The sequence below is a fragment of the Carlito syrichta genome, unplaced genomic scaffold, assembly GCF_000164805.1.
Source record: "Carlito syrichta isolate Samal-C Ts95f unplaced genomic scaffold, Tarsius_syrichta-2.0.1 Scaffold91100, whole genome shotgun sequence".
Lineage (NCBI taxonomy): Eukaryota > Metazoa > Chordata > Mammalia > Primates > Tarsiidae > Carlito > Carlito syrichta.
The window spans coordinates 630580-657398 of NW_007035196.1; the positions used below are offsets into that span (position 1 = coordinate 630580).

A 26819-nucleotide genomic window follows, 5' to 3' on the forward strand; every position below is an offset into this window, starting at 1 on the left:
TAGAAAGTAGATTGCTTGCCAAGGGCTGAAGGAAAGGGCACTAGAGAATGGCTACTAATGGGTGTATTTTGGGAGGTGATAAAAAATATCTTGGAGTCAGATAAAGGTGAGAGTTGAACAATTTTATAAATGTACTGAAATAAATGAATCATATCTTATTTTTAAAACATTTTAAACCAAAAGTAAGCCTTACAGAGACCAGTGATGATGATGCCCCATAAGTCTAGGAAGAAAATTCAAATTTCTGTGCCTGAAGATGGAGAGAAATATTAATACAATTAAATTTGACCAAAAATGTGGGGAAAGGGTGTCTCTCATTCATTGCTGGTGTCAGTATGAACTGGCACATTTATCTGAATAAGCAATTTAGTAATATCTATAAAAAAAGATAAAGCATATTCCCCTGTGATCCAGAATTTTCACTCATAGAAGTCTAATATCAATGTGTGGCTGGCACAGTCAGCACTCGGTGAATGTCCTTTTCTATCATAAAGGTGATAATCATAGGGAGAGAGAATAAATTATGCAGTAAGCTCCTGCAGCCAAATTCAGCTTTCACTTTGCTTCTTTTTGGGAAAATAACAAGAGTTGTTCATACTATAATGTAGAATGACCATGAAATTTCTGCTCTTTTAATCTTTGCAAGCTGTATAAAACGGAAAGTGACATTGTCTCTTAAACTATAGGGGTTGGTTTGTTTCGAGGGATTCTAAGCATATACTAGCAGAACAGTTAAAGATCCTCAAGTAGAGTTCTGGCCTCTTGATAAAAGGAATCAGGTTGGAGTAGGAGTAGGGTGGGGGAGAAAAAAATCTTGAGCCTCAGCCAAACCCCATGAAGAAAAACCAAGAAACACTCAGAGTAACTTAGGCCTGAAGCTTCATGAAAACAAGCAGTGACTGTACAGCAACTGACAACTTCAATGACTACTAAAAGAAGTGCCTGAATGAACCTATATCCTTTTCCCTTTCCTTCTTTCTTTGAATGGGACCCCATTGCTATTATTTGTAAATACTGTGCTTTGTTCATCAAATAGAGTTCCATCAAAGCAGAAAGAGTCCAAGGAGAGGAAAATCATGTCAATCTGCTTTTCCAATTAACCATACCCAGGCCTTTCAGTCTATGAAGACATATCACAAAGTCAACTTTTCCAAACTGCAGGCAAAGCACCAAGTAAGGAGAAACAGCTTTGGAAATAGGCCCCGTAACTCAAAAGGTAACAAGTGACAGCCAAACCTCCAGAATGCTCATTGCATCAACACTCCTCCGGAATCATGGGGTGCCCATCAACAAAGCTGCCACCATGCCCCAGGCCTCATTCTACTACCCTCCAGGTTGGTAAAGAGACAGGGATTGTGACATAAGCAAATGCCCTCAGGCTGCTGTAAGTAACTGCCAGCCCATGAGCTTCCTGTAGAGACACTACCTGCAAAGCCCTCGTAACAGTCAACTTCTTGCCACCCCCAAGCTGACAGCCTCACCAGGGGGAGGAGGGACCCCTTCATTGGAGAACTGACAGCAGAATCCTGGTAGAGGAGCCATCAAGAGTCCTGGGGAGTGGGTAATGATTATGAGACACCATGGACACTGCTATGTGTGTTTGCTCTCCATGCTGTACATGGCAAAGATGTTGTCCTCGGTTATGCTCCTGTCTGTGCTGCAAGTTCATCTTCACCTCCGAGAGGAATTGCACCTGCTTCCCCTGCCCTTACAAGGATGAGAGGAACTGCCAGTTCTGCCACTGCACCTGTGCTGACAACCCCAACTGCCACTGGTGCTGCTGCTCCTGGGCCAATGATCCCAACTGTAAGTACTGCTGCACAGCCAGCAGTAATGTCAAGTTCTACTACTATGAGAGCCACTGCTGCCGCAATACCACCATCACGTTCCGCAAGGGCCGCCTCAAAAGCATTCGCACCTCGTAAGTGCTGGGTACTCGATGGGGACCCCGTTGGCTCAGGAAAACGGGGACCCCTTGCCAGCTGTGAAGCCCACAGGGCAGGCCAGTGCTCCCCTGAGGCCATTGCTCTATCTGAAAAAAAAAAGGACCCAAGAATTTTGTGACCATTGAGTGTATCCTAAACTAACCTGGGGTAGAACCTGAGTTCCAGATCCAAGCTCCATTAACCATGCGAATAAGCATTGCACTCTTCTAACCCCAACTCTGTCATCTGTTCAAAATAGAAATACCTAGTGCTTAAGCAACTTGCCAGGCACTGCACTCATGGCCCCAGCTAACTTCACCCCACATCCACTATATCCATGAGGAGACTGAGCCTTTGAGAGTTTAAGTTTCCCAGGGTTGCATAGGTAGTAAGATGTAGAGTCAGAATTTGAACCCGGAGTCTGTGGTCATAACTTTAAAATGTTGTACTGCAAAAGGAGACAATACTTGCCATGACATGGTAGTTATGAGGATTCATATGTGCTTTATAATCTGAAGATGATATAAAAATATAAATTGCTCTCTCTCTTCCTTCTGTGAACTCTTAATATCTGCAACATTCATTGGAAAAGTAAGAATTTCCACAGTCACTTTTGACCCCAATGGCCATATTTGCACCCCAGACATCACAAACTCCTACCTGCCTTCTCTCTTTTTTCTTTTTTCTCTCATGTAGAAGTCATGTTGGTCAGTGTCTCCATCTCTCACTTGAAGTACTAACTTTCCATGTCAGGGTCTTCGTTTCTCACTTGCGGTGTTAACTCTCCATTTCAGGGTCTCCATTTCCTACTTGGGGTGCTAGCTCTCCTATTCCTGATCTACTAACCCAATCCTTTTATGTCACATGTGAGGGGAGTCTAAAGTAGTGAGAGCAACCTTCTTAGAAGAGGACAGATGACAGCACTGTAAGATGACAGGATTAGAAGAGGTAGAAATATGGGAGGCAGGTTTGAAGGCTTTCAAGGTAGAGAAAGCAATTCTGTGGACAAAGGTTTGGTGAATTCAGGGGAGAAAATGATCCATTAGCAGTTAAGCACTCAGTAGATGCTTAACAAGCGTTATTCTCTACTGATGGCCCTCTCATGGTGTTTGCATGAATAGAGGATCCAGGAATTCTGGATACAAGTCCAGAAATCCTAGGGTGTGGATAGTAGTGTCCACACTCCTCTCAACTAGTCCATTCTCTATGCGTCAGTAACTGAGGATCACTGAGCCCATTTCAACAGGAGAGGGATAAAACTGGTGCTTTGGGAAGATGGCTTAGGTATCAGTAGCTTCTCTATTTTGCTGTGTGTTGAAATCATCTGGGGTTCTTTAAAAAACACCGATGCCTGGTCTCCACCCCCAAATATTCTGAATTTATTGGTCTGGTGCCCAAATATTACTACATGAACAGAGGAGAAGAGAGAGGAACAGTTACAAATTGTGGACCTGTTTACACCTCCATTCCACGCTAATTCATGTACTTTCATAATCTGCTTTTGCTCTGACTGTAACTTCTTAGAACACACATTTGATTTCTACAAATTGGTCTGGGCATGCGTACTGTAAAACCCCCACCCCCCTTCAGGTGATTCTCATGTGTAGGAGGGACGCCCAGAGACCTGCCAGGGGATACAGTAGGAACTCGGGTGCAAGAGCAGCCTGACTTTGGGAGGTGGAGGAAGCTGTGCAGAGCAGCAGAGGCAGGATATCTCAGCAAGAAGACAGGGCTGCTGGGCTTGGCGATTGTTGGAGAGTAGAACCATGGCCACTGGATGTCCAGTCCAAGCCTGAGGCTTTTGGAGAACGGGCAGAGATGGCATCACAATTGTCAGGTGGCCGGCTCCAGCTCTGGGTGTTTGTCTTCCACCTGATGCTCTCCTGGTTTCTGAACCTCTGTCCCCTGTTCTGCCTCACCACTTTCTGCTCAGCAGCTTGATCGTCTAGCCTCACTCTGGTCTCCTTCACCCCTCTCTGCCTTACATTTTTTCTCACTTTTTTTCACCTCTACCACCACTCCCTGGGCCATTAACACTTGTGTCTTATTCCTTTTTCTCTCTCTTCCTGGAACACCTCTTCCCTCCCTCTTTCCCAGTAGGCACATCACTGTGAAGGCCTCATCACAGCCTCTCTTTATATTGCACCTTCATTCGCAGAGCCCTACTTTTTGACCAAACCAAAGAAGTTCATCCAGCTGCCACATGTACAATTGGCCTATACCTGCAGGTGACCCCTTCAGGGCCCAAGCAGGAGGCTGGGAAAACAGAGAGGAGACAGAATTGAGGACAACATGTCTGGAGCTCAGCATGTCTAGGTGCCATAGTCTACACAAGGCATTCTCTGTCACCATAGGACCATCCATCCAGTATGCTCAGGAAGCACCTTTGACTGTCTGGGCTCTGAGACTTAGGTCTGGCCAAGGGAGTGGGAAAGGAAACAGAGACATAGAAAATGCAAGAAGGCAAAAGCAGAAAGGAACACAGTGCCACAGTGGCAACATCAATGCCCAAATATTACTATGTGAACAGAGGAGAAGAGAGAGGAACTGTTATAAATATTCCACTTTAGAGGTACCACTTTAGGGTTGCACCTTTGTGATGAGCTCCTGAATCTCTCGTCTTACATTTGTGGGCCTGTTTACACCTCCATGCCACAGCTAATTCATTTACTTTCCTAATCTGCTTTTGCTCTGACTGTAACTTCTTCGAACATGCATTTGAGTTCTACAAGTATACTTCTACTTCATCCATACTTGTTACAATTACATATACAAAATCAGCCACAGACGTTAGACAAATAAAGAACCTTAATACACACAAATACAACAGTAGACTTTTTACATGGACTTGGCCACTATCTTCCTCTGCTGTGATTTTTTTCTACTGCAGACATTAGCTGGTTAGTTGCAGAAGGGAGTAATAATGCTTACTGTGTACCAGCAGCTAAACTCTTATCATGGAGTGTCTCAATTAGACTTTATAAAGATCTCACGAAGGAAGTCGTACTGATTTACAAATGAGGAAATGTAAGACAAGAGAGATTTCAGAAGCTCATCACAAAGGTGCACCTCTAAAGTGGTGCATTCCATCATATACAGCCTGTTTCTAGAGCCCAGACCCTTCACCATCACCTACTGGTCTGCTTAATAGCTCTCAGGGGCTCTAGGCATGGTTCAGGCATGGGCCTCCTGGTGTTCTTGAAAGAACACTTACCTGTTACCCATTCTTCTCCTACATCCTACATACGACAACAATCATCATAATAATGTCAATACCCTCCAGGCAGAAACCACCAAGAGCACACCTGTAGTTGGACAAGATTGGATTTATTGACTCATTGCAACAAATGAGAACATAAACCATAGGCCGGTGTGAGGTACCTCAGTAAGAAGGCATCAATAAGTTATTATAGTATTTGGGCTCATGCTAGGTGAGGACAAGGGGGCAAATCTCCTATTGGGTATCTTAATAAATCTTATCTAGAACAGGAAGAACAGAGTAACCCTAAAGCTACAACTGATTTAAAAAAAGGAAGAAGCAGGCATTCCCATTAACCAGGATAAAGGGACCTTAGGTCATTGTAGTTTGGACAATGTTCTTGTCTGAATCCAAACATTATGTAGTGGTTATGTTTCTGCTTTGACCGATCTCAGTCACAGAGTGGCCTTGGCTGGTGTGCTTTGATGTTACTGGTGTCCGACAGAATACCAAGGCCTGGCTGGTCTCTGTTGCTTTTCTCCTGCTCAAAAATCACAACAAGCAGTTGTAAATCTTAACTTGTTCCAGGGACTTTTCTCAGCCCTTACAGGTATTACTCTCAACCGTAATTCTCTCGGAAACAACACTAATTTTATAACGAGCAAACAAGTAGAGAGGCTAACCTGTTCCCCTCAAAAGGATGGTGGGAGCAGGTTTAGAACCCAGGCACCCTCGCACCAGGTTTAGCCTCCTTCCCACCACACTGGTCTGCCCTCCATGACCAAGTATCCTCTGGGAGGTTAACCCGGCCAACTCTTGAGCCTGCCTCCTGAAGCCAGTGTCTGCTTCTGCTTTCAGCTCCAAGACCGCCCTGCGCGTGGGGAGCAGCGACACCCAGGTGGATGAGCTGAAGTCGATGCCGGCGAGCAGCCAGCTGGTGGACCACCTCACCTGCCCCATGTGCAACCGGCTGCGCCTGCACTCGTTCATGCTGCCCTGCCACCACAGCCTGTGCGAGAAGTGCCTGCGCAAGCTGCAGAAGCGCGCCGAGGTCACCGAGAACTTCTTCATCCTCATCTGCCCGGTGTGCAACCGCTCGCACTGCATGCCCTACAGCAACAAGATGCAGCTGCCCGAGAACTACCTGCGCGGGCGCCTCACCAAGCGCTACATGCAGCAGCACGGCTACCTCAAGTGGCGCTTCGACCGCTCCTCCGGGCCCATCCTCTGCCAGGTGTGCCGCAGCCGGCGCGTGGCCTACAAACGCTGCATCACCTGCCGCCTCAACCTGTGCAACGACTGCCTCAAGGCCTTCCACACGGACGTGACCATGCAGGACCACGTCTTCGTGGACACCAGCCCCGAGGACCAGGACGAGAAGATCTGCATTCACCACCCGTCCAGCCGCATCATCGAGTACTGCCGCAGCGACGACGAGCTGCTCTGTACCTTCTGCAAGTTCGCCTTCCACAGCGGCCACGACACCGTCAGCCTCATCGACGCCTGCTCCGAGAGGGCGGCCGCGCTCTTCAGCGCCATTGCCAAGTTCAAAGCAGGTCCTAGTCCCCTCTCCACCCCCTTCTGGGCGCCTGCTAGTCCAGGAGCTGGGGGCGGTGGTTTGGGACAATGTGGGTGGCGACGGCCTTAAGGCCACTAGTGGAGCAATCGAGGGGCTGGGAGACACTGCGCTACCCTGCAAGTCAGCGGCTTGGTGTCCACACCTGGCCGGCCCCACCAACCGCTTAGTCTCCCTGGGTCTTGGTTTTCTCATCGATGAAATGGGGGGAATAGTAGTAACCCCCTCGCTGGGTTGTTGTAAAGATTGCATGAGTTATTCTATGTGAAACATGCAAGAAAAAAAAAAAAAAACTACATATCTGGGGCCAGACACAGTGGCTCACACCTGTAATCTCAGCATTTGGGGAGGCCAAGGTGAGAGGACTGCTTGAGCCCAGGAGCTTGAGACCAGCCTGGGCAACATAGTGAGGCCTCATCTCTAAAAAAATAAAAATAAAAACATTAGCCAGGTGTGATGGTATGCACCTGTAGTCCCAGGTAATTGGGAGGCTGAGGTGGAAGAATTACCTGAACCCAGTAGGTCAAGGTTGCAGTGAGTTGTGATTATGCCACTGCACTCCAGCTTAGGTGGCAGAGTGAAACTCCAACTCAAAAAAAAAAAAATTACCTGGTATATAAGGGCATAAAAAAAATCTATAATCTGGGTTATGATCTTCATGTCCTTGGGTCTCATTTCTCCTTTGGGAAATGAAGAGTTTGATCTTATAGTATCCTGAAGTTCTGTGACCCTTCCTAAGATGTTTTGTCATTAAAGTTGAATTTCCCCATTTTTCCAAATGTGCAAGGGGGAAAGAATTAAGTCAATGCTGAGAATCATCTCCATTTTAAAATTTCCCCCACAAATGTTTCCCGAAACTCACATACAACAAAGTAAATGAACTTGTAGCAAATGCTTAATAACAAGAAAACTCAGAAATAACCAATAACCTTCTGATCATAAGCTTATTTTTTCTCTGCATGCTTGCTTATGGTTGTTTTATATTGACTACATAGTCATATAGTTGTAGTTTCTATAGGGAAACTGACTTTGGTTTCAGAGATGGAACCAAGTACAATAATATTTCACAGGATTGAGCAAAGAGCCCCCTAATTTCTGGGTATATCTCTACCTGGTTAGACATGAGGACACCTTTAGGGCCTTCTGTCCCTGGGTGTAGCTCCTTGTATAAAGCACTATTTTATGCAGACCTTGGGAGCACATGATGTCCAATCTCAAAAATCCTACAGTACAGGCATGAAAATCTCCTCCATGAATAAGACAACTGTAGGTCAAAGAAATAAACAAGACAAGTGGTAGATGCAGTCTATCTGACTTCACTGACCATGTTAATTCCACAACAATCATCTGACAACCACTCTGTACTCAGCAGTGACCAGAATGCAAAAATAGAGAGACTGATGGGGAAGGGAGAGTCAACACCACCACCACCACCACCACCCAGAGTCCATTTTCTTAAGGAGTGACCTATCATCAGTGACCAAAGTGCACCAGATCCACCCAGGCCTTTTCCTTTGTCAGATATTTCAGCCTTCATCGTATAGTAAACACTAGGGAGGGAGTTGGCTTTTCCCTGAGCTGCACAGAAATGTCCCACTGGATATAAAAGTGGGTCAGAGATAAACTTTGCTAATGATCATGTCACCCAGAACCTCTGACCAGCATGGCTATTTCAGGATTATCTTGATTTTCTCAATTGCCACATACCCGGAGAATTTGTCAAAAGACTAGTTTATTCAGTTTTGGAACCAGCAGCCAGGGAAGACTTTATATTAAAGAACCCCTGTAGGAGCCATGCTGCCAAGTAAATGGGTTGGTTTCTAAAGGGTTCTCTTGAGGTAGGATTCACTGTCTCCCCAGGGCTGGGCTTGGCTTAATTCTTTGGGGCTTCAGCATGGAAAGGAGCTTCTGCCTATAGCCACTGTGACTCTCATACAGCTGTAGGAAGTCTTGCTCCTTCACTCGGTGGAGACCTAAGATGTTTGTCAAAGTTGAGGGCAACTGAAAGTCAGATAGCAAAGTTCAATTCAAGGTCAGGGAAACAACACCAGTTCAAATTCCAGGGAGCCCAGGAATCAGGAGGGAAGAAGGGATAATAGGTAAATTAGATATTGGCTATTGGCTATAGGCACAAAAAAAAAAAAAGCTTAACCTGTCCATCCTTGCTGAAAAATCAACAACAACAAAAATCTTTAGCGTTCAAACTTATTCTTGAACACTTCATTCACTTTCCTAGGCGGTGTCATGAATCTGCATTTTTAGTGGAACCCCAGGTTACCCAAAAGCAAGCATACACACTGAGAATACACACTGAGAAACCCTAGGCCCTAGGGAGAAGATCCATTTTGGGGCTTTACTAACAACTGATGCCATTGTCCCATCCCCAGAAGTGCAGGCCGAGTACCAGGGATTTTTAAAAAGCTCCCATGTGGTTCTGTTCTGCAGCCAAGGCTGAGCACCACTGAGCTCATGGAGCTCAGAAATTTAGCTCTTGCCACTCTAAGTGTGGTCCAAGGACCAGCAGTTTTGGCATCACCTGAAACAGAATTTCAGGCCCCACCCCAGGACTATTGTATCGGAATTTGCATTTTTAACATGATTCCAGGAGAGTCTCTGGATTTGATTCTAAACCCAGCTGACAACTGCCTCACCTGGATTACTGAACCCCATTGATTCAGAATCTTTCTAAAGGTCCCCAGGTGATTCTGGTGCTCACAGAGGGCAGAGAACAACAGCTAGAGCAATTAAGAATATAAGCTTTGGAGTTAGACAAATAGGATTAGGAACAGGGCCTAGTTTCTCTTGTTTATTTGCTGTGCAACACTGGGCAGTCACTTACCCTCTCTGAGCCTTAGTTTCCTCGTCTATAAGTGGGAACAATATCTTCCCCATAGGACAATATATGTAATATATGATAATATACAGCTCTGGTCTACAATGTGTATAATAGATGATAATAATCAATACATATTATATATATGGATCTAGTCCATAATCAATGTGTGATAAATAGTAGCTAGTTTTAAGTGTATTGCCTGAAAGATATCTTAATTTGATTTTACTCTAAGATCACTCTTGCAAAGTTGTCATATTTGTAAAGCTTACAAGGCTGCTTCCATCCTCCTCTTCCTTTTCTTCCCCTCTTGTAGCTGCCTCTTTCTCCTCATTTAAGAAATTTTTATTCTACCTCTTAGGACTTCGCTCTACATAAAGCTTAACTAAACCATAACAAAGCAAGACATTTTCTCTCCAAGTATCTTTGACAGTAGTTAACTATTGAATCAATAAAGAAAATAATGGGCAAAGTAGAATTTCAGCTACCATGAGTCACGGTAGGGCTCGCATTTAGGGAAGGCAAGGAGCACTTCTCGAAACCACAGAAATTGCACCCTAATAGTTTCCCATTCAGCCCCACCTTCATCATGCCATCCTTTCAGGACCAGTACGAGGGAGGAGGTGGACAGAGAACATGGGCCTTCAGAGAGTCATCTAGAGAGTGACGCTGCTGGCTTCACCCCAGAGATGTTAGACAACAAGAAAGAATGGCTTTTACACAACAAACACCTTTGATCACTTCTACACGTCACTGTCACAGTGGTAACCAAGGTAGCTGTGGTCCCTGTTCTCAGAGTCTGACAGAATTCTAGGGTTTCTCATACTCAAATGTGCATCACTGGGACAATGGCCACCACCCATAGAAATCCAGCTTCCTGTGGACCCAGGATAATGTTAAGAACCAAATGCAAAAATATTTAACCACACCCACTCCTGAGTAAAATTTGGTGAGGATTATAGCCCGTCAATTCACTGCAGAGTTAGCCTTTCATGAGGAGGATCTAACCTATAGCATAAGCCACAGAAGGCTGACATTCTTCAAATTCTTCCTAATGCCTAAAATCCTTTAAAGCCAATAAGGGTGTTCATTTCACACACAGACTGTGCCACATGCTCAAACTTCTGTAGCACCCTCCAACTGTAGTATCTTTGGGTTAATGAGTGCCTTGAGCACAGGTGTCCTCTCAAATTCATCGTTGTATCCCTAGAAAGGCATGTCCAGTAAATGTCCCATTATACAGGAGTCCAGTCAATATTTGTTGAATGATTGACTGAGTGAACTTAAAATCCAAACGCCATGTGAGAGGATGCAGGATGAATCAGTTCTCCTTGAAGTGTGACAGTCTACCCTTTCTTGAAAGGAATTGGGAGAAAGGCAAGAGAAGCAGCATAGCTGACCCATGAGAGAGAGAGACCAAGACCCTAGAGTGACCAGACCCTTTCCTCTGGGGGGGAATGGTGTGTAAGAGCCAGCTCAATGAAGGAAAAGTCTGCTGATTTTCGACTGTTGCCTAAGGCTGGATTCTTGGTGAATGAGGCAAGGTAGCATTTAGAAGTAGTCATCAGAAGTGTAGCTCTTTCTCCTACCACTGCAAAAGCTTAACTTCCCTACAGGGAAGAGCAGGGCCCACTCACTTTGTGACTTTCCCTCTTCTGAAGGCCAAATTGCAGGATATTGAGATCTGGTGAAAATCAATATCAAGGGAGGCCTTGAACTTTCAACCTCAGACCCAAGGCCACAGAGATTACTGTTACAAGATAGAAGTATACCAGGGATGGATGGCTGGTTATACCTGAGGGAAGTATCAGAGGAGGAGAAAGGGAAGAGTGTACTGAGGAAAGCCAAATTCATTTCATAAACCTACTCTTGCCTGTCTCAGTCCAACTACGTGTTCCTTTCCTCCCCCTCCACTCACTTCCTTTGAGCCCAAAGTAGCTTGCTCCAGTTTGCTACTGGCTTTAACACTTGGGGAGGTAAAAATTTTAACAGTAACTAACTTGGTTGTTTTTCAGTCCGATATGAAATTGATAATGACCTGATGGAATTCAACATTTTAAAGAACAACTTCAAAGCTGGCAAGGAGGCAAAGCGAAAGGAGATCAGAAATGGCTTTCTCAAGTTGCGCAGCATCCTACACGAGAAGGAGAAAACCATCATGGAGCAGATAGAGAATCTAGAAGTGTCCAGGCAGAAGGAGATTGAAAAGTATGTTTACGTGACAACCATGAAAGTGAATGAGATGGATGGTCTGATCGCCTACTCCAAGGAAGCCCTGAAGGAGACTGGCCAAGTGGCGTTCCTGCAGTCTGCCAAGATCCTTGTGGACCAGATCGAGGACGGCATTCTGAGTACTTACAGGCCTGACCCACAGCTCCGGCTGCACTCAGTTAATTGCATGCCCTTGGACTTTGCAGAGCTCTCTAATGCCATCCAGGAGCTCTTTCCCACGGGACCCAAGAAGGTGAACTCCTCGGGGGACTCGCTGCCCTCCCCCTATCCCATGCACTCGGAAACGATGATTGCCAGGAAGGTCACTTTCAGCACCCACAGCTTCGGCAACCGGCAGATATACCAGCGAAGCTCCTCCTTGTTGTCCTTCAACACTGGCGAGAAGGCCAAGATGAGTCTGGAGGCTGGTCGGAGACCCCAGTCAGCCTCACCCGCCCAAACCACAGATGGCTTCTACACCTACTGGAATGCTACGGCGGACAGCCAGCCTGCACAGAACAGCAGCAGCTTCCACAACTGGTACTCGTTCAATGACAGCTCTGTGAAGACCCCAGGCCCGATTGTTATCTACCAGACTCTGGTGTACCCAAGAGCTGCCAAGGTAAGAAAGGCTCTGGGCCCAGTGGAGAAGGTGGAAGGTTGTGGGGCACAGAATGGAAGAAGGTAGTTGGGAAAGGTTGCACATACCTCTTTGATCTCTAGGGCCTGGTCACTCATATCTACTCTTCTGGACTCTTCTTGGTCAGCCCATTCAAAAGGGATAAGTTCCTGAAATCTAAAGTAACCCAAGATTAGCTTAAACCAAACAATGTATCTAGTCAGAAATACTTCTGAAAGTCTCTCCCCACTCCAAAGGCAGCTTCTCTGTTGAAAGAGAACCCAATTTGGGAACCAAAGAAACTTGAAGAGACTGCTTGGAAGTGTACTATTTCCCAAAGGAAATGCTGTAATAGAGTCAGCACAGAAACTGAAGTTGGAAACACAGGCTCTGTTACTATCACTTGTGATTTCTCTAAACTGCTACCTTTGCTAAAGAAAATATCCAGTTTCCTCATGGTTCAAAAAGATTGGATACTCTCCAACGGAATTCCAACTCTTCCCTTCTGCAATTCAACTTTTTTTGAAAGAGAGGGTGGAGAGTGGAGTCTCTTACAGACCTCTACAAATGCCGTCACCTGGCCTCAAGGGACGTGACTCCCCTTTGACCCTCTTGACCTAACATGGATAAGTGGCCTGTTCATTAACAGATAGCCTTTTCAAATCCAGCTGAACCTAAATTGAACTGTTTTGTCTGTGTTTTTTGAGTTGGAGTCTCACTCTGTCGCCCAGGCTGGAGTGCAGTGGCATCTCATGGCCACCCCAGTGTCAACCTGCTAGGCTCCGGCGATCCTGCCTCAGCCTTCTAAGTAGCCAGAACTACAGGCACGCACTACTATGCCTGGCTAATTTTTTAATTTATTGTAGAAATGAGGTCTCGCCAAGTTGCCCAGGCTGTTCTCGAACCTGTGGGGTCAGGCAATCCTCTCACCTCAGCCTTCTAACAGGCTGAGATTACAGACTTGAGCCACTGTGCCAGGCCAGATTGATCTGTTAATAGAACACTTTATTAAAGTTCAGGAAGGAAAAAAGATTAACATGCAACTAGATACTCTATTAAAGTGCATGTTGCCTTCTCTTGGATTTCTCTAGAGGGTCAGCCCATGGCCTGCTCCCATATGGTAGAGTTTGTCTTTTGCCCCCACATAATTTGAAAACACCCCCAATGACTTTTAGCATCCTTGAAAGACTAAACTAGTGGTTCTCAAACATTAATGTGCACCTAGAGATCTTGGAAATGCAGACTCTATTTTATTAGGTTTCAGTAAAACCTGAGATTGCTTCTCATAAACCTCCAGGTGTTGTCAATGCTGCTGTCTACAGACTACATTTTAGTATCAAAAGCCTAACACAAGAAAATGAAGTCCAGACACAAACCAAGCTTTACTTTCCTATTCCCTTGAGACATCATAATCTATGTTTTGAAGTCTATAATTGACACTAAGAATGATCATACTTTGCAGGATAGATCGTGCCATGGGTTATCAGACACAATAAATGTGTCTTCCTTTTACATAAGCAATGTCTATAACTGAGCAGCTGAACTTCATTTCCAAGTGATACCAGATCAGCAAGGACTACAGCGTATGTGACATTAGCTCTGGGATGGCAGAAGGTCTCATCTCCATGTCAACTGAGACCTCTTGGGAAGCTGGCAGGATCTTTGCTCTGTAGCCAAAGGATTGGTGGTGTCTGCTCTATAACTGGGCTTGGGAAATAGTCACCACATGCCACTTATTAGTCATCGCTGGAGGAGCTCAAGAAAGCAGCCTACACAAAACAATCAAGTCAAGTCTTTAACCATCAAGAGAGAAAACCTAAAAGTACTACCATCCCTATCTTAAGACAATGAAACAGACTTTACACAGGAATCATAGTGCTCAATAATGCAGAAGATTAAGTCTGTTTTGACATCTCTCTCACATCTTTAGGATTTTAGCACAGAAAATATTCTTAGACTTAGCCTTATAACTTGTCAATATGTATTGTTAAAATCTTAGAGATTTTTTAAAACTCAAGTTTATTTATAGAAATCCCTTCCAAGGAAATGATTAAAAATCCAGGCAAAGATTCATGCTCAGAAGTGTTCATTTCAGCCTGTATTTATTACAGTATAAAATCAGAAAAAAACTAAATGCTCAACTGTAGAAGGATTAAATCATTTATGGGCCAGTTTTTAAATATGATTCTTTCCTGGATTTTTAGTAATATAGGAAAATATGTAAAATATAATAAGTGAAAGAAATCAGGAATCAAAGCAATATAATCCAAATTATATACATATATTTGTGTTTGTGTATATTCCAAAATTATGAAGAATTAATAATGAATTAACTGAATTGTGGGATTATAAGTGATGTTTATTTTATTTTATTATACTTTTTTAATATTTTTCAAGTATGTTACGATAAGTATGTTTGTTCTGATAATCATTAAAATATGCTAGTTTTTATTACATTTTATAAATTTGTTAACATTTTAAAACTGTAAATATATTAAAGTAATTATAAATCATATGTATTAAAATTAAAAATGTGTAGACTCATAAAACTATAAGTTAATTTTATAAAATCATAATATTTAAATTAAAATTTTATTAAAAGCATGAGATAGCTGTTTAAAAAATACAATTATATCCAGCCAGGCTCAGTGGCTCAGCCTGTAATCCCAGAACTTTGGGAGGCCAAAGTGAGTGGATTGCCTGAGTCCATGGGTTCGAGACCCGCCCAGGAAACTTGTGCGACCTCATCTCTAAAATAAATAAAAAATTGGCCGAGCGTGGTAGTGTGTGCCTGGAGTTCCAGCTACTTGAAAGGCTGAGGTGGAAGTATCGCTGGAGCCCAGCAGGTCAAGGCTGTGGTGGCCAGGAGCGTACCACTGCACTCCAGTCTGGGCGACGGAGTGAGACTCCAACTCAAAAAAAAAAAAAAAATACAATTATAAAATATTTCTATGCCAGACACCATCTGCTAATTAAAACTTGTTAATAAGTCGCTTCACAAGAGCTGATACTTTATACTTTAAGTGTGAACATATATTCCTTATTACCTGGATTAGTGATTTCACCTCTCAGAACTTTATTTTCCTGTGTATAATATAAGAGGGTGGAATAGATGAACTTTTCATTTTCCAGTATTCTGTGACCCTTTGATTTGTCAACTTGGCGAGATGTCATCTCTATAATAAATCAAAAATTAGCCGGGTGTGGTAGCGCGCACCTGTAGTTCCAGCTACTTGGAAGGCTGAGGCAGAAGCATCACCGGAGCCCAGCAGGTCAAGGCTGCGGTGGCCGGGAGCAGCCAGGAGCAGCCACTGCACTCCAGTCTGGTCGACAGAGTGAGACTCCAACTCAAAAAAAAAAAAAAGTAACATTTCTAAGCTTCATCTGTAAAGTGGGATAATGCAATCTATCTTCCAGGTGGTTGTAAGGATTCAATTAGTTAGGGATGGTTATGCCTGACACAGAATCTGATACATAATAGGTGTTCTATAAATGGCAACTATGTTTATTAGTGGTATCAGGAAGACAATTGTCATCTCCATGTAGACTGCTGGTAACAGATCCTACAAGATCATTCTTCTGTTTGTGAAACTCATTACAAGCATCATATCAAACCTTTCAGGACTGTTGCACATGATCTAACTCAAAGTCTTCAGCAGCTACAAGGGATGGGGCCAACTTCAACCTACCCTACAGATGGTCAACAACACATATGGGAAAGAAAGTTGAATGGTATGTCCTAGTACCACACTGAAATGTTATTTCTTCTACAGGTTTACTGGACATGCCCAACAGAAGATGTGGACTCTTTTGAGGTGGAGTTCTATGAAATCAATACTTCCTCACCTAACAACGTACAAACGGAGCTCTGTGGACAAATCCAGGACATAATGCAGCAGAATTTGGAGCTGCACAACCTGACCCCCAACACCGAATATCTGTTTAAAGTTAGAGCCATCAATGACAATGGTCCTGGGCAATGGAGTGACATCTGCAAGGTACTGTGTACATTAGTTCTCAGACAGATATTTTTGATGGGTTCTGGAGGTGGCTCTGTTAGTATGATCGTGAGATCACAGAACCCACCTTAGGGTTCTCTCCCTAAGTCCAGAAAATTTGTTAAATTGAGGCCAAAGGGGGGCTGATGGCTTCAATCAGACTTTGCAAGCCTGAGAATTGTTAGTTCTGTTTGCTTGAAAAAACATTTGTTTCAGGCATTGTGTTAGGAGGTAGAGATTCAGAGAAAAATAAAGAATAATCTCTGCCTTCAAGGCTCTCAGGGTCTAGTAAAAAAATGATTGTTGGGTGAGAAGAACAAAAAATATTTGTGGTATGAATAATTGTGGTATGAGAAAGATATTAAAAAGAGGTTCTAGTCCGAGGCAAGGATAGGGTTCCAGACTTTACAAAAAAAATACAGGATGCCCAGTTAAATTTGAACTTCTGGAAAACAAGAAATGTCTCGAGCAATATTTCAGATTTATTTATACTTAAAAAAAACATTTGTTGTTTATCTAAAAGTCAAGAAGTAACCACTGAGTTACTGAGGACAGTGTATGGTTCAAAAGGGGAAAAATAAATTATGTCAATCTTCTTTGTGATGCAAGGCTGATTTTACTTTATATCCCCAGGGGACACACACTCATGAGTCTAATTTTATTGATATTAAAAGGAGAAAGAGAAGGAAAATATCAAGACTTTCTAGAGCTATTTTACTGTATAACCATGAGGGTGTTCTTTGAATCAGGGTAGATTATGTCTTTTTTTAACTTATATTTTTTTTATTCTAAAGATGTGGGGTACAATTCAGGGTTAGGTATACAAATGTTCACTATACAGGTACCCTTGTTGATGAGGGGTTCCCCCTAGATTATGTCTTAATCAGGAATTCTTTAGAACCAAAACAAGCAAACAAAGTCCATTCATTTCAGCTTTTGAAAAGAGAAATTTATGATACAGTCAGAGAAGATCTGAAGAAACCCATTCCAGATCCATACAGATCCATGATCTGATGCCCAAGAGAACTAAAGAGTTATCATTCTCTCTCTCTCTCTCTCTCTCTCTCTCTCTCTCTCTCTCTCTCTCTCTCTCCTCTCTTCTTCTATCTCCGCTTCTCTCTGAATCTACATTATTTTCACCTAGCCCTTATTTTCTGCTTCCCTAAGTTCAGCTTGCTTGTGGTTTTGGATTTTCATGGTCCAACCTCTGTGTGACCTAGAGCTCCAGAACCCAACAGCATCTGACTAGCTATTCTCTCTGTGTCTCCTTGGTCAAATAAATGTTTGAGAAATAGAATCCGAGTGGTTGCTACCTCCAATGGTGAAGGGGAAGCAGGAGTACAGATGGTCAATATTCCAGGAGCAAGTCTCCTGGGGTGGAGTTACTTGTGCTGGGTGCCAGTCCCAGGGGCCCTGCCATGCTCTGCCTTCAGAACCCAGAACTCACACACATCCATCCCCTCCCACAGAGGTCAGACACTGGCCTCCCTTCTTTGAATATACCAACCAATTACACTGCCAGTCGGTTGCCCCAGAGCCCTTCTCACTTTTTTTTTTGAGTGGGGATCTCACTCTGTTGCCCAGGTTGGCAATCCTTCCACCTCAGCCTCCCAGGTAGCTAGGACTATAGGCATGCACCACCACGCCCAGCTAATTTTTTAAAAAAATTTTGTAGATAGGAGGTCTCACTACGTTGCCTAGACTAGTCTTGAACTCCTAGGCTCAAGCAATCCTCCTACCTCAGCCTCCCAAAGTGCTGGGATTACAGGCATGAGCCACTACACCTGGTTCCTACCCATGATGCCCTTCTCTTCAGAGTATGGAATACCCACAGCTCCTTCTACAATTTGCAGCATGTCCTCTTGACTGTGACTTGGTCCTGCCATCTAATTGCATCTGCCTTCTCAGTTTTTAGGAATTTCTCAAAAATGCCTTGCCCATGAAAGGCATTCAGTACTATTGCTAACTTTTCAAAAATATAACTTCTGTCACTTTTAGATTGTAGAGACAGGGATGGGTGGAGAGACTAAAGTGTGTCTTCCACCTCAGTCCCTCTTGGCCTTTCTTAAGTAGACGTTTTGTCATCCTTCTCAGACTATGAACTCCTTGAGAACAAAACTCACATCGAATCCATCGTTCTTTCTCCCACAATGCCTACCACAGCACTTTGAGTATAGCAGGTTCTTAATGATTATTGAATGAATACATGAATGAAAATATGACCCAACAAATGAATATATGAAGAATGTCTAAATTCGAGAATGAAGAAATAAATTGATAAATAAAACTAATAATTACAAAGTACCCCAAGATGCCTGAAAGCTGTTAAGTGTATTATACCATCAGCCAAGAAACAACATTTCCCTTGAAATTGTATTTATGCAATTAATTTGCCCTCCCTGTAAGAAAAGGAAATGCATTCTAGTCCCTTTCTTTTTTTCTACAATATCTAAATGAGTAGAGCCCTAATTAATGAGGTTTTCTCGAAGCTTCATTTTTATCTGACTCGAAGAGCTGCAATATAGATTTTTCCTTCAGAAGTAATTCTTTCTCCCTTCTCTCTGGTTATATTAGCATTCCAGAGGAAACGCTGGTTTCCTTAACATTTGTCATGATTTGCATAAGTAAAGCCTTCAATAGCAAATGAAAATAAAATGGTGTGTTTGAATGACATTTATAAAGCTTCATAAATGTAATGACTTCAGCTCTTCCCTACAAAATCAAAATTTTTTCCTTTGGCACCAGTTCTATGCAGGTATTTCTGAAAGGTTTCATTTAAAATGCTGCAATGAGGCAGCAGAATCATTTCTTATCCGAAATGCAATATTTCCATCATATGTACCATTGTTAAAGAAGTGAAAGGACACCTTTTATATTTGATTTTCATAGTCTAAGACTTGATTTTTTAAAGAGATTTTATTTGGTGTATAATAGATACAGCAAGAAAATTAACTTTAATGATTTTTGAGTGTCAACTCTGCGTCCAAAAATGTGTATTTATTATCACTGATCATCCCAGGTACTCAGAAAGGAGAGAGAGTTATCACCTCCACTTTACAGTTAAGAAAACTGCGGCGGAGAAGGAGAGTGACTGGCCTCATGTAACAGGAAGAAGGAATTGAATGGGCACCTAAGTCTGTGTCCAAGGCCAGCGATCTTTGTCCCTCTCTACCACAATCAGATGCAACTAAGTCTGGGACATGGTGGTCTCAGCCCTGGGGATATGGTACTTCACTCCGGAAGAATGATGTCAAAGCCAACAGCTGTGAGAGGTGACTTATTTTTTTGAAAGCAAGATCATGCATTGGAAAAAGCATTGGATTTGGTGTTGTGTACCTGCATCCAAGTCCCAACTCCACTAGCTGTAGACTCTATACAGATGGGTCAGATACATCCCTCTGTGTCTACGGCCCTAGCTGAGAACCTCAGCATCAAAGAACCTAAATGATATTTTTGAAGGGATGGAGAAGTGTGTTTTTTAGATAAGTCATGTACCATTTGGCCTCAGTTTCTCCTCCTGTTCTTTCTCCGGTCCTCAATATATCTCTTGAACATCATTCCCATTTTTGAAAAGTGTCTCCTTATGGTGACTCACTGTCTCTCTCTGTCTTTAAATCTCATCTAACTTTCAAGAAGTCTTCCCATGACAAATCTAGTTGTCTATCTGTATACTCGTTTCCTATTGTTGGTGTAACAAATTAGTAGTTTAAGCAATACAAATTATTTATTTTCTTACAATTCTAGAGATCAGAAGTCCAAAATGGGTTTCACTGGGTAAAATCACTGTTGGCAGTGCCGTGTTCCTTCTGGAAGGTCTAAGGGAAAATACGTTTCTTTGCTTTTTCCAGAAGCCACTTGCATTCCTTGGCTCATGGCCCCTTCTTGAATCTTCCAAGTCAGAAATATTGAGCTGAGTCCTGCTCACACTGCCATCTCTCTGGTCCTCTTCTTCCTCCATCTTCTTCCTTGAAGGACACTTGTGATTACACTGGGCCCACCTGATGATTCAGGATAATCTCCCCACCTTAAGATCACCTGAGTAGCAATCTTAATTTGCATTTTCCATGTAATACAACCTATCCAAAGGTTCTGGGGATTGGGACATGGACATCTTTGGGGTTCGTTATTCTGCCTACCACGGTCTGTACTGGATGTCCTAGGGTGACATCACATTCAGAGATAGAAATTCAGGCCCAACAGTAGTCACAAATTGGTAATCTTCTGGATTTTTCCTTATAACTTTTCAGGAAATATGGCAACCTCTGCCCCACCTCCACACACCCTCCCAAAGCCTTCTTCAGTCTGTACTGAGAGTCCCCATCCCACCTCCTCAGTGTCTGATATGTGCTCAGGAAGTAGTCCTGCCAGCTACCCTGACTCCCTGCCACACTTCACAGCCTGGACTCCTGCTGGGACCCCAGCCACACAGCAGGACTGCCTGGACATCCTGAAACCTCCCTTCTTGATTTTCCTCTCTCCCCACTGCAGACCCTATCCCCAGGTTGAGCCATGCATCTTCAAGGGCTGGAGTCAGAGGACTATCTGAATGACCCCCACTATCCCACACTCAGACTAACTGCCCCAAGCCTATCCCTACTGACACCCACATACTCAGAATGGCTCCATGCCCCGTAATGAAACCCAGGTGATTTTCTTTCTCTATCTCCTTAGGATTTATTATTTTCCAAAGAGCTCCTATAAGTAGAACCATATTGGTTCGTCCCTACTTGCCTTGTAGATAGGCTTGAATCCTGGACCAAGTATAATTCAGACTCAAATTGAACCTGTACTGAGGGTTGCATTAATCATACACCTCAGCTCATGGTCCATTATGAGCACTAGTGTATACAAGGCCCTATTCCTATTTATATATTCCCTTGTGGCATTCATTCTAATATGTTTTATGCAAATCATTTGTTTTTATGTGCTCTTACATGATGTGTATTGTTGTTTTCAATGTGTTATTAACTTACACAAATGGCATTGTGTTATATATCTTACTTTGCTTCTCATCTTTTTTTAAATTATTTTTTCCTGAATACTGTGTCTTTATGACCCATCCATAAAGATGGGCATTCTGCTCCTTACTCCTGATGCTGTCTCATCCTTCACAATGCATATTTGTTCACCTCACCGCATGTTATACCTGTCTACTCAGCCAGGATGGACAGCCAGGTGACCTCCGACAATGCGGCAGTGAACTGTCTCAAACATGGCACCTTGTGGGCAGGATGAGAGTGAGAATTTTCTGGATTATATTAGTTGCCTGAGGCTGCTGTAACAAAATGCCATGAACTGGTGGCTTCAACAACAGAAATTGGTTTCTCCCGAGGCTTCTCTCCCTGGCTTATATTTGCCTGCTTTCTCACCGTGTCCTCACAAAGTCCTTCCTCTGAGCATGTGCTTCATGGTGTCTCTGTGTGCTCAAATTTCTTCTTATAAGAACACCAGTTAGGTTGGATTAGGTCCTAATCTAATGGCTTCATTTTCATTTAATCACCTCTTTTAAGGTCCTATTGGCAAATATAATCACATTCTAAGGTACTAGGGATTAGGATGTCAACATATAAATTTGAGGGAAGGGGCACAAATTCAGCCCATATTAGATAAATATTATGAGTCAATTTCTGAGCCATAGAGTATGCGGGCACTTAATTTGGCTACATCCATGTATATGTCCATAAGGAATAGATGAGATGTCCTATCCTGATCTCCACCTACATTTAGCAACATCTGTTATTTTACTAACCCAATCTGTATAAAATGGTATCTCCTTATTGTTTTAAATCTCATGTCATATCCTTGTGAGTTTTCAGAATTTCCTCTTCTATAAATAGCTTATTGATTCTGTTTGTCCATTTTTCTACCACATTTTCCTTTTTCTAGGTGATTTTTAGGGTGCCCTTGTCTATTATAGATAATGGTTTTAGATATTGGGAATATCTTCTCTTCTTCTGACATTTGTCTATTAGCTTTGCTCATAGTGTACTTCATGAAAGAACAGGAATCTTCAATTTTGATGTAATCAAAATCATCAATTATGTTTTTCCTTATGCTATGGCCTTCTGAAATTCTGTTTAAAAAATCCTTTCCTGGAATTAGACCACAGAGATAATCTTCTACTTATTCTTTTATTATATTTACAGTTTCATCTTTCAAATTTAGTTCTTTATTCCATCCAGTCTCTACCTTTTTATGTAGTGCAAGGTAGGGATATACTTTTTTGCCATCTAGTGAGCCAGTTTTCCCAATACCATTTACCAAGCAGTGTTTTTTTCTTCACTAGTGTACAATAGAGGTGCCACTTTGATTTTCTATTAAATTCCATATATTTATGGGTACATCTCTGAGCTCTCTGTGATATCCTACTGGTCTATATTTTTGCTCTTTCTCAATAACACTCTAGTTTTATTGTTGATTAACCTCAGCTTTATGCCATGTCTTGATGAACTGCTAAGGTAAAATGTCCATTAGCCTTTTTTATTCTGAAAGATTTATTTAGCTAATCACAAAAATTTATTCCTTCTTTACATTTTGGATAAGTCAACTGAATTCTTTAAAAAAGAAAAACATTCAGACAGAATTTGATTAGAAAGGAATTGAGTCTCTAAATTAATTTGGAGACAATTGATATTTTTAATATGTCTGAACATTTATTAAAACCATAGTCTACGTGTTTTACTAGGATTTTGAAGTTTATCCTATAGAGGTACTAAATATTTTTGGTTAAACCAGATAGTTTAGAGATTTGATGTACAGCACGGGGGCTATAGTTAATAATATTGTATTGTATATGAGGGTGACCCCCAAAAAACTGGATTTATTTTTTGGAGGGTGAACTCCTTGTAGTATAGGCTTCCCCTGCTAGGTAAGTGGTCTAAGACCACAATGGCATCAGTATGTCAGCTAACGTTGTGAGAGGCTGTGCTCGGCTTCAGTTAATTTTTTTTTTTTTTTTTTTGAGTTGGAGTCTCACTCTGTCACCCAGACTGGAGTGTAGTGGCCGTTCCCGACCACCGCAGCCTCGACCTGCTGGGCTCCGGCGATCCTTCCACTTCAGCCTTCCAAGTAGCTGGAACTATAGGCGCGCACTACCATGCCCGGCTAATGTTTTGATTTATTGTAGAGTTGAGGTCTCGCCAAGTTGCCCAGGCGGGTCTCGAATGAATTTTTTTTTTTTTTTGGAGATTCTTTCAACACATTTACCCATTTCATAATGGGTGATTTACAAGAGCACCTGCCCACACCACTCTGAGTATTCAGTAGTTTTGACCTATTCACTCTACCTCACCCCAAGTGACTGTTTTTTGTTTCCCCGGATGAAAAATGTCCTCGAAGGGAAATGTTTGCCAATGTGGAAGAGGTGACACCAAAAAACAGAAAGCACTAAAAAGCATAAAAATTGATGAGTTCAAAACTGCTTTTGAGCAGTGAAAAAAGCATCTCGAAAGGTATATTGCCTTCAACAGAGAGTACTTTGAAGATGACTGAAGTTTAAACATGTAAGAATAAATATACAAGTTTTAGAAATAAATTCTGGCTTTTGAAGGGGTTCCAAACCCTTGTAGAACATTTGCTAAGATTTTAGGTGTTCTTATCACAAAAAAAGTAACAATAACTATGTAAGATGGTAGATATGCTAATTCACTTGCCTGTAGTAATTATTTCATTATATACATACATCTCAAAACATCATGTTGTATACCTTAAATATATGCGTAAATAAACAAACCAGGAAATCTACTGACTTTGTTGATATTATGAATGCTATTTTAATAAGATTATATAATTTTAATTATATAATTATATAAAATTATATAAAACATATTTCCATATTGCTTAGCTAATTTAGTATTTTAGTTTCCTTTTTTTAAAACATATTTTTTATTTTAAAATTGTGGGGTACAGTTAAGGGTTAAGTATACAAATATGCATTGTGCAGGTATCCTTGTTGATGAGGTGTCAATGTTATGTTTTATATTATGTTTTCTAATGGGTAGCTGGTTTAGAGTAAAGGCCATTGCTACTTGTAATCTTAAATCAGCAATCTCAAAAAAATTCTCTAATTATTCTGAGAGCCCGTCTGTTTGTTCTCCCTGTTTTTCCAGGCATATGATTCTATCATCTATAAATAATGATAGTTTTATCTTTTCCTTATAATCCTTGAACTTAATTTTATTTTTCTTTCCTTATAACTTTGGCCAGAACCTTGAGTCACATATAAAATGGTAGCAGCGGTAGTAGATATCCTTGTCTTAGTCCTGATCTTTAAGTTTCTCCATTGGGTTATTATTTTTTTTCATATAGCTTTTGTGGTGTATAATGCTTATTAAGTTAAGAAATTTTATTTCTACTTTTAGGTTTCTGAGAGCTTATACATAAATAGGTAAACCTTATTAAAGTTTTTTTTGCATTATTTCAAGTAATTATATGACTTTTCTCCTTTAGGTCATTATTAATGAAGTGAATTATATTGACTAATTTTTCTCTACTTGCATTCACGGAATAAACCCTATGTGATCATGATGTATTATTTTTTAATACACTTGATTTCAGTTAGCTCATATTTTGGGGGGTTATTGCATCTGTAGCATAAGGGAATTGGACTTATAATTTTTTGTTATGCTGCTTTTATCTGGTTCTGGAATCGATATTTCACTAGCTTAATAAAAGGAGCTGAAAGCTATTGCTCTTCTATTTTCTAGAACAACTCTTTCTTAAAAGTTTGTTAGAATTCATTTGGAAAGCAATCTGAGCCTGGGGCATTTGGGGCAGGGGAGGGATGTCAACTATCGTTTCAATTTCTTTAGTATTTCTAGTTCTTGTTTTCTGTTTCTCTGTCCTCTGTTCTATCTGATTCCCTCATGCATAGACATACCTCAGTCCTCACTGCCCCATTCACATGCCACAAACAGTCTTTATCTTTGAAGATCCTGACTATACTTTAAAGAAAAAACTCAAATCTCCTACTTTTGAGTCAGTTCCTAGCCCCTCATAACACTGTTACTCCTTCCGTATTGCTCTGTGTGTATATCTTACATTATTCTTATTACCTTTGTCATCTCTATGCATTATTTCCATTTTTACCCAGCAATGGATGATCTGATGTCATGTATATAATATCACCTTTACCTTGCAAGCAGCCGTTTTCTCTAAAATCAAAAATTAATTTTGTCAAAGTAGAGAACATAATGCTAGTATCTGAATTTTTCACCCTTTCCCTTTGTATACAAATATAGAAGGTGAATGCTTTACACAGATACTTTGTGCTTTGTATAAACATTCCTCTTCATCATCCAAACCCCATCATCACCTCATCTCAAGGCCTCATTCACCTAGGCAGAGCCCATTGATCCAGTGTGGACTACCATTCATCCCTGCATCTCTACCTCACTTTCTAAATGCCTCTTTAGTAAATATCTTTTGGGAACAAATGCTGCCAGGCCAGAGAAGTGGAGAAACCTGCTATCTTCAAGGTAAAGCATGAAGATCCACTAATCTAGGTTGGTGACATTTCTAGGAGGGTCCTATTTACCCCTCATGCCCAGTACAATCTGCCTTTTGCAGGTAACACTGGTCACCAATCCACTGTGATCAAAGATGGCAGGAAGCATTCCAACCTAAGTCAAAGTGGGACAATTGGCAAGTGTACAAATTATAGTTCTATTCACTGCTCATTCACTTTTCTAAGAAGTTGCTCTTTACCATATCCAGTATTGGGACCACAGAGAGGTAAGACTGTCATTTCTTCCACATACCAATCAAAATAGTCATGGTCTGGTAAGAAAGTCAAACATATTAGCTGAAATTTACAACTGATAAGAACTGTGATGGAAACAAGTACCAAGGGCTAGAAAGAATCCAGGGGCTACTCTATGGTGAAACTCATCTGTGGTCCCCACCACTGTCATCAGCGCTCAGGTACATGAGCTGCCTTAAAGGAAGTAGGATCTGGTCTATGGAGTCACAATCCCACCACACATTAGCTGTGGTACTTTAGAAAAGTTGGCTGGTCCTTCTGAGCCTTAGTTCCTTCATCTATGAAGTGGAGCCAAGGGCATCTGCCTCACATGGTTGTCAGGAGGAGTTCATGAGATGACGTGTATAGTGTCTGGCATGCAGCAGAACCCAGGATCCTGGGAGCTGTTGCTCATCTCGGGACGAGTACCATGGCTCTTTGCTTTTGATTGCAGGTGGTAACACCAGACGGGCGTGGGAAGAACCGAGCTAAGTGGGGCCTGCTGAAGAATATCCAGTCTGCCCTCCAGAAGCGCTTCTGAGCCCCCTCAGAGCATGCAGCAATCTCAGAGACACACCACAAAAAAAAACATATATATACACACATATGTGTATATATTTTTTTCTTGACACATTCTTCAAGGCGGTTATAGATGACTGTCTCAAAGAACTCTGAGTTCTTCAACAAGAATTTCTAAGAGTTAATAAAAGGAAATACCT

General features: G+C 42.0%; 1 protein-coding gene across 2 annotated transcripts; it reads left to right on the top strand.

Moving 5' to 3' along the window:
• Positions 1 to 1376: 1376 nt before the first annotated feature.
• TRIM42 (tripartite motif containing 42) lies at positions 1377 to 26819 on the top strand. 2 transcript variants are annotated; one of them, XM_008059163.1, is made up of 5 exons: positions 1377 to 1921; positions 5983 to 6680; positions 11549 to 12366; positions 16137 to 16361; positions 26555 to 26819. In XM_008059163.1, exons 1-5 carry the CDS (start codon positions 1581 to 1583, stop codon positions 26639 to 26641), a joined length of 2169 nt encoding a protein of 722 aa, XP_008057354.1. In that variant the 5' UTR covers positions 1377 to 1580; the 3' UTR covers positions 26642 to 26819. The 2 variants fall into 2 exon arrangements, with proteins under 2 accessions (XP_008057354.1, XP_021568524.1); XM_021712849.1 differs by lacking the exon at positions 26555 to 26819 and adding an exon at positions 21520 to 21590 and having other exon boundaries at positions 1383 to 1921.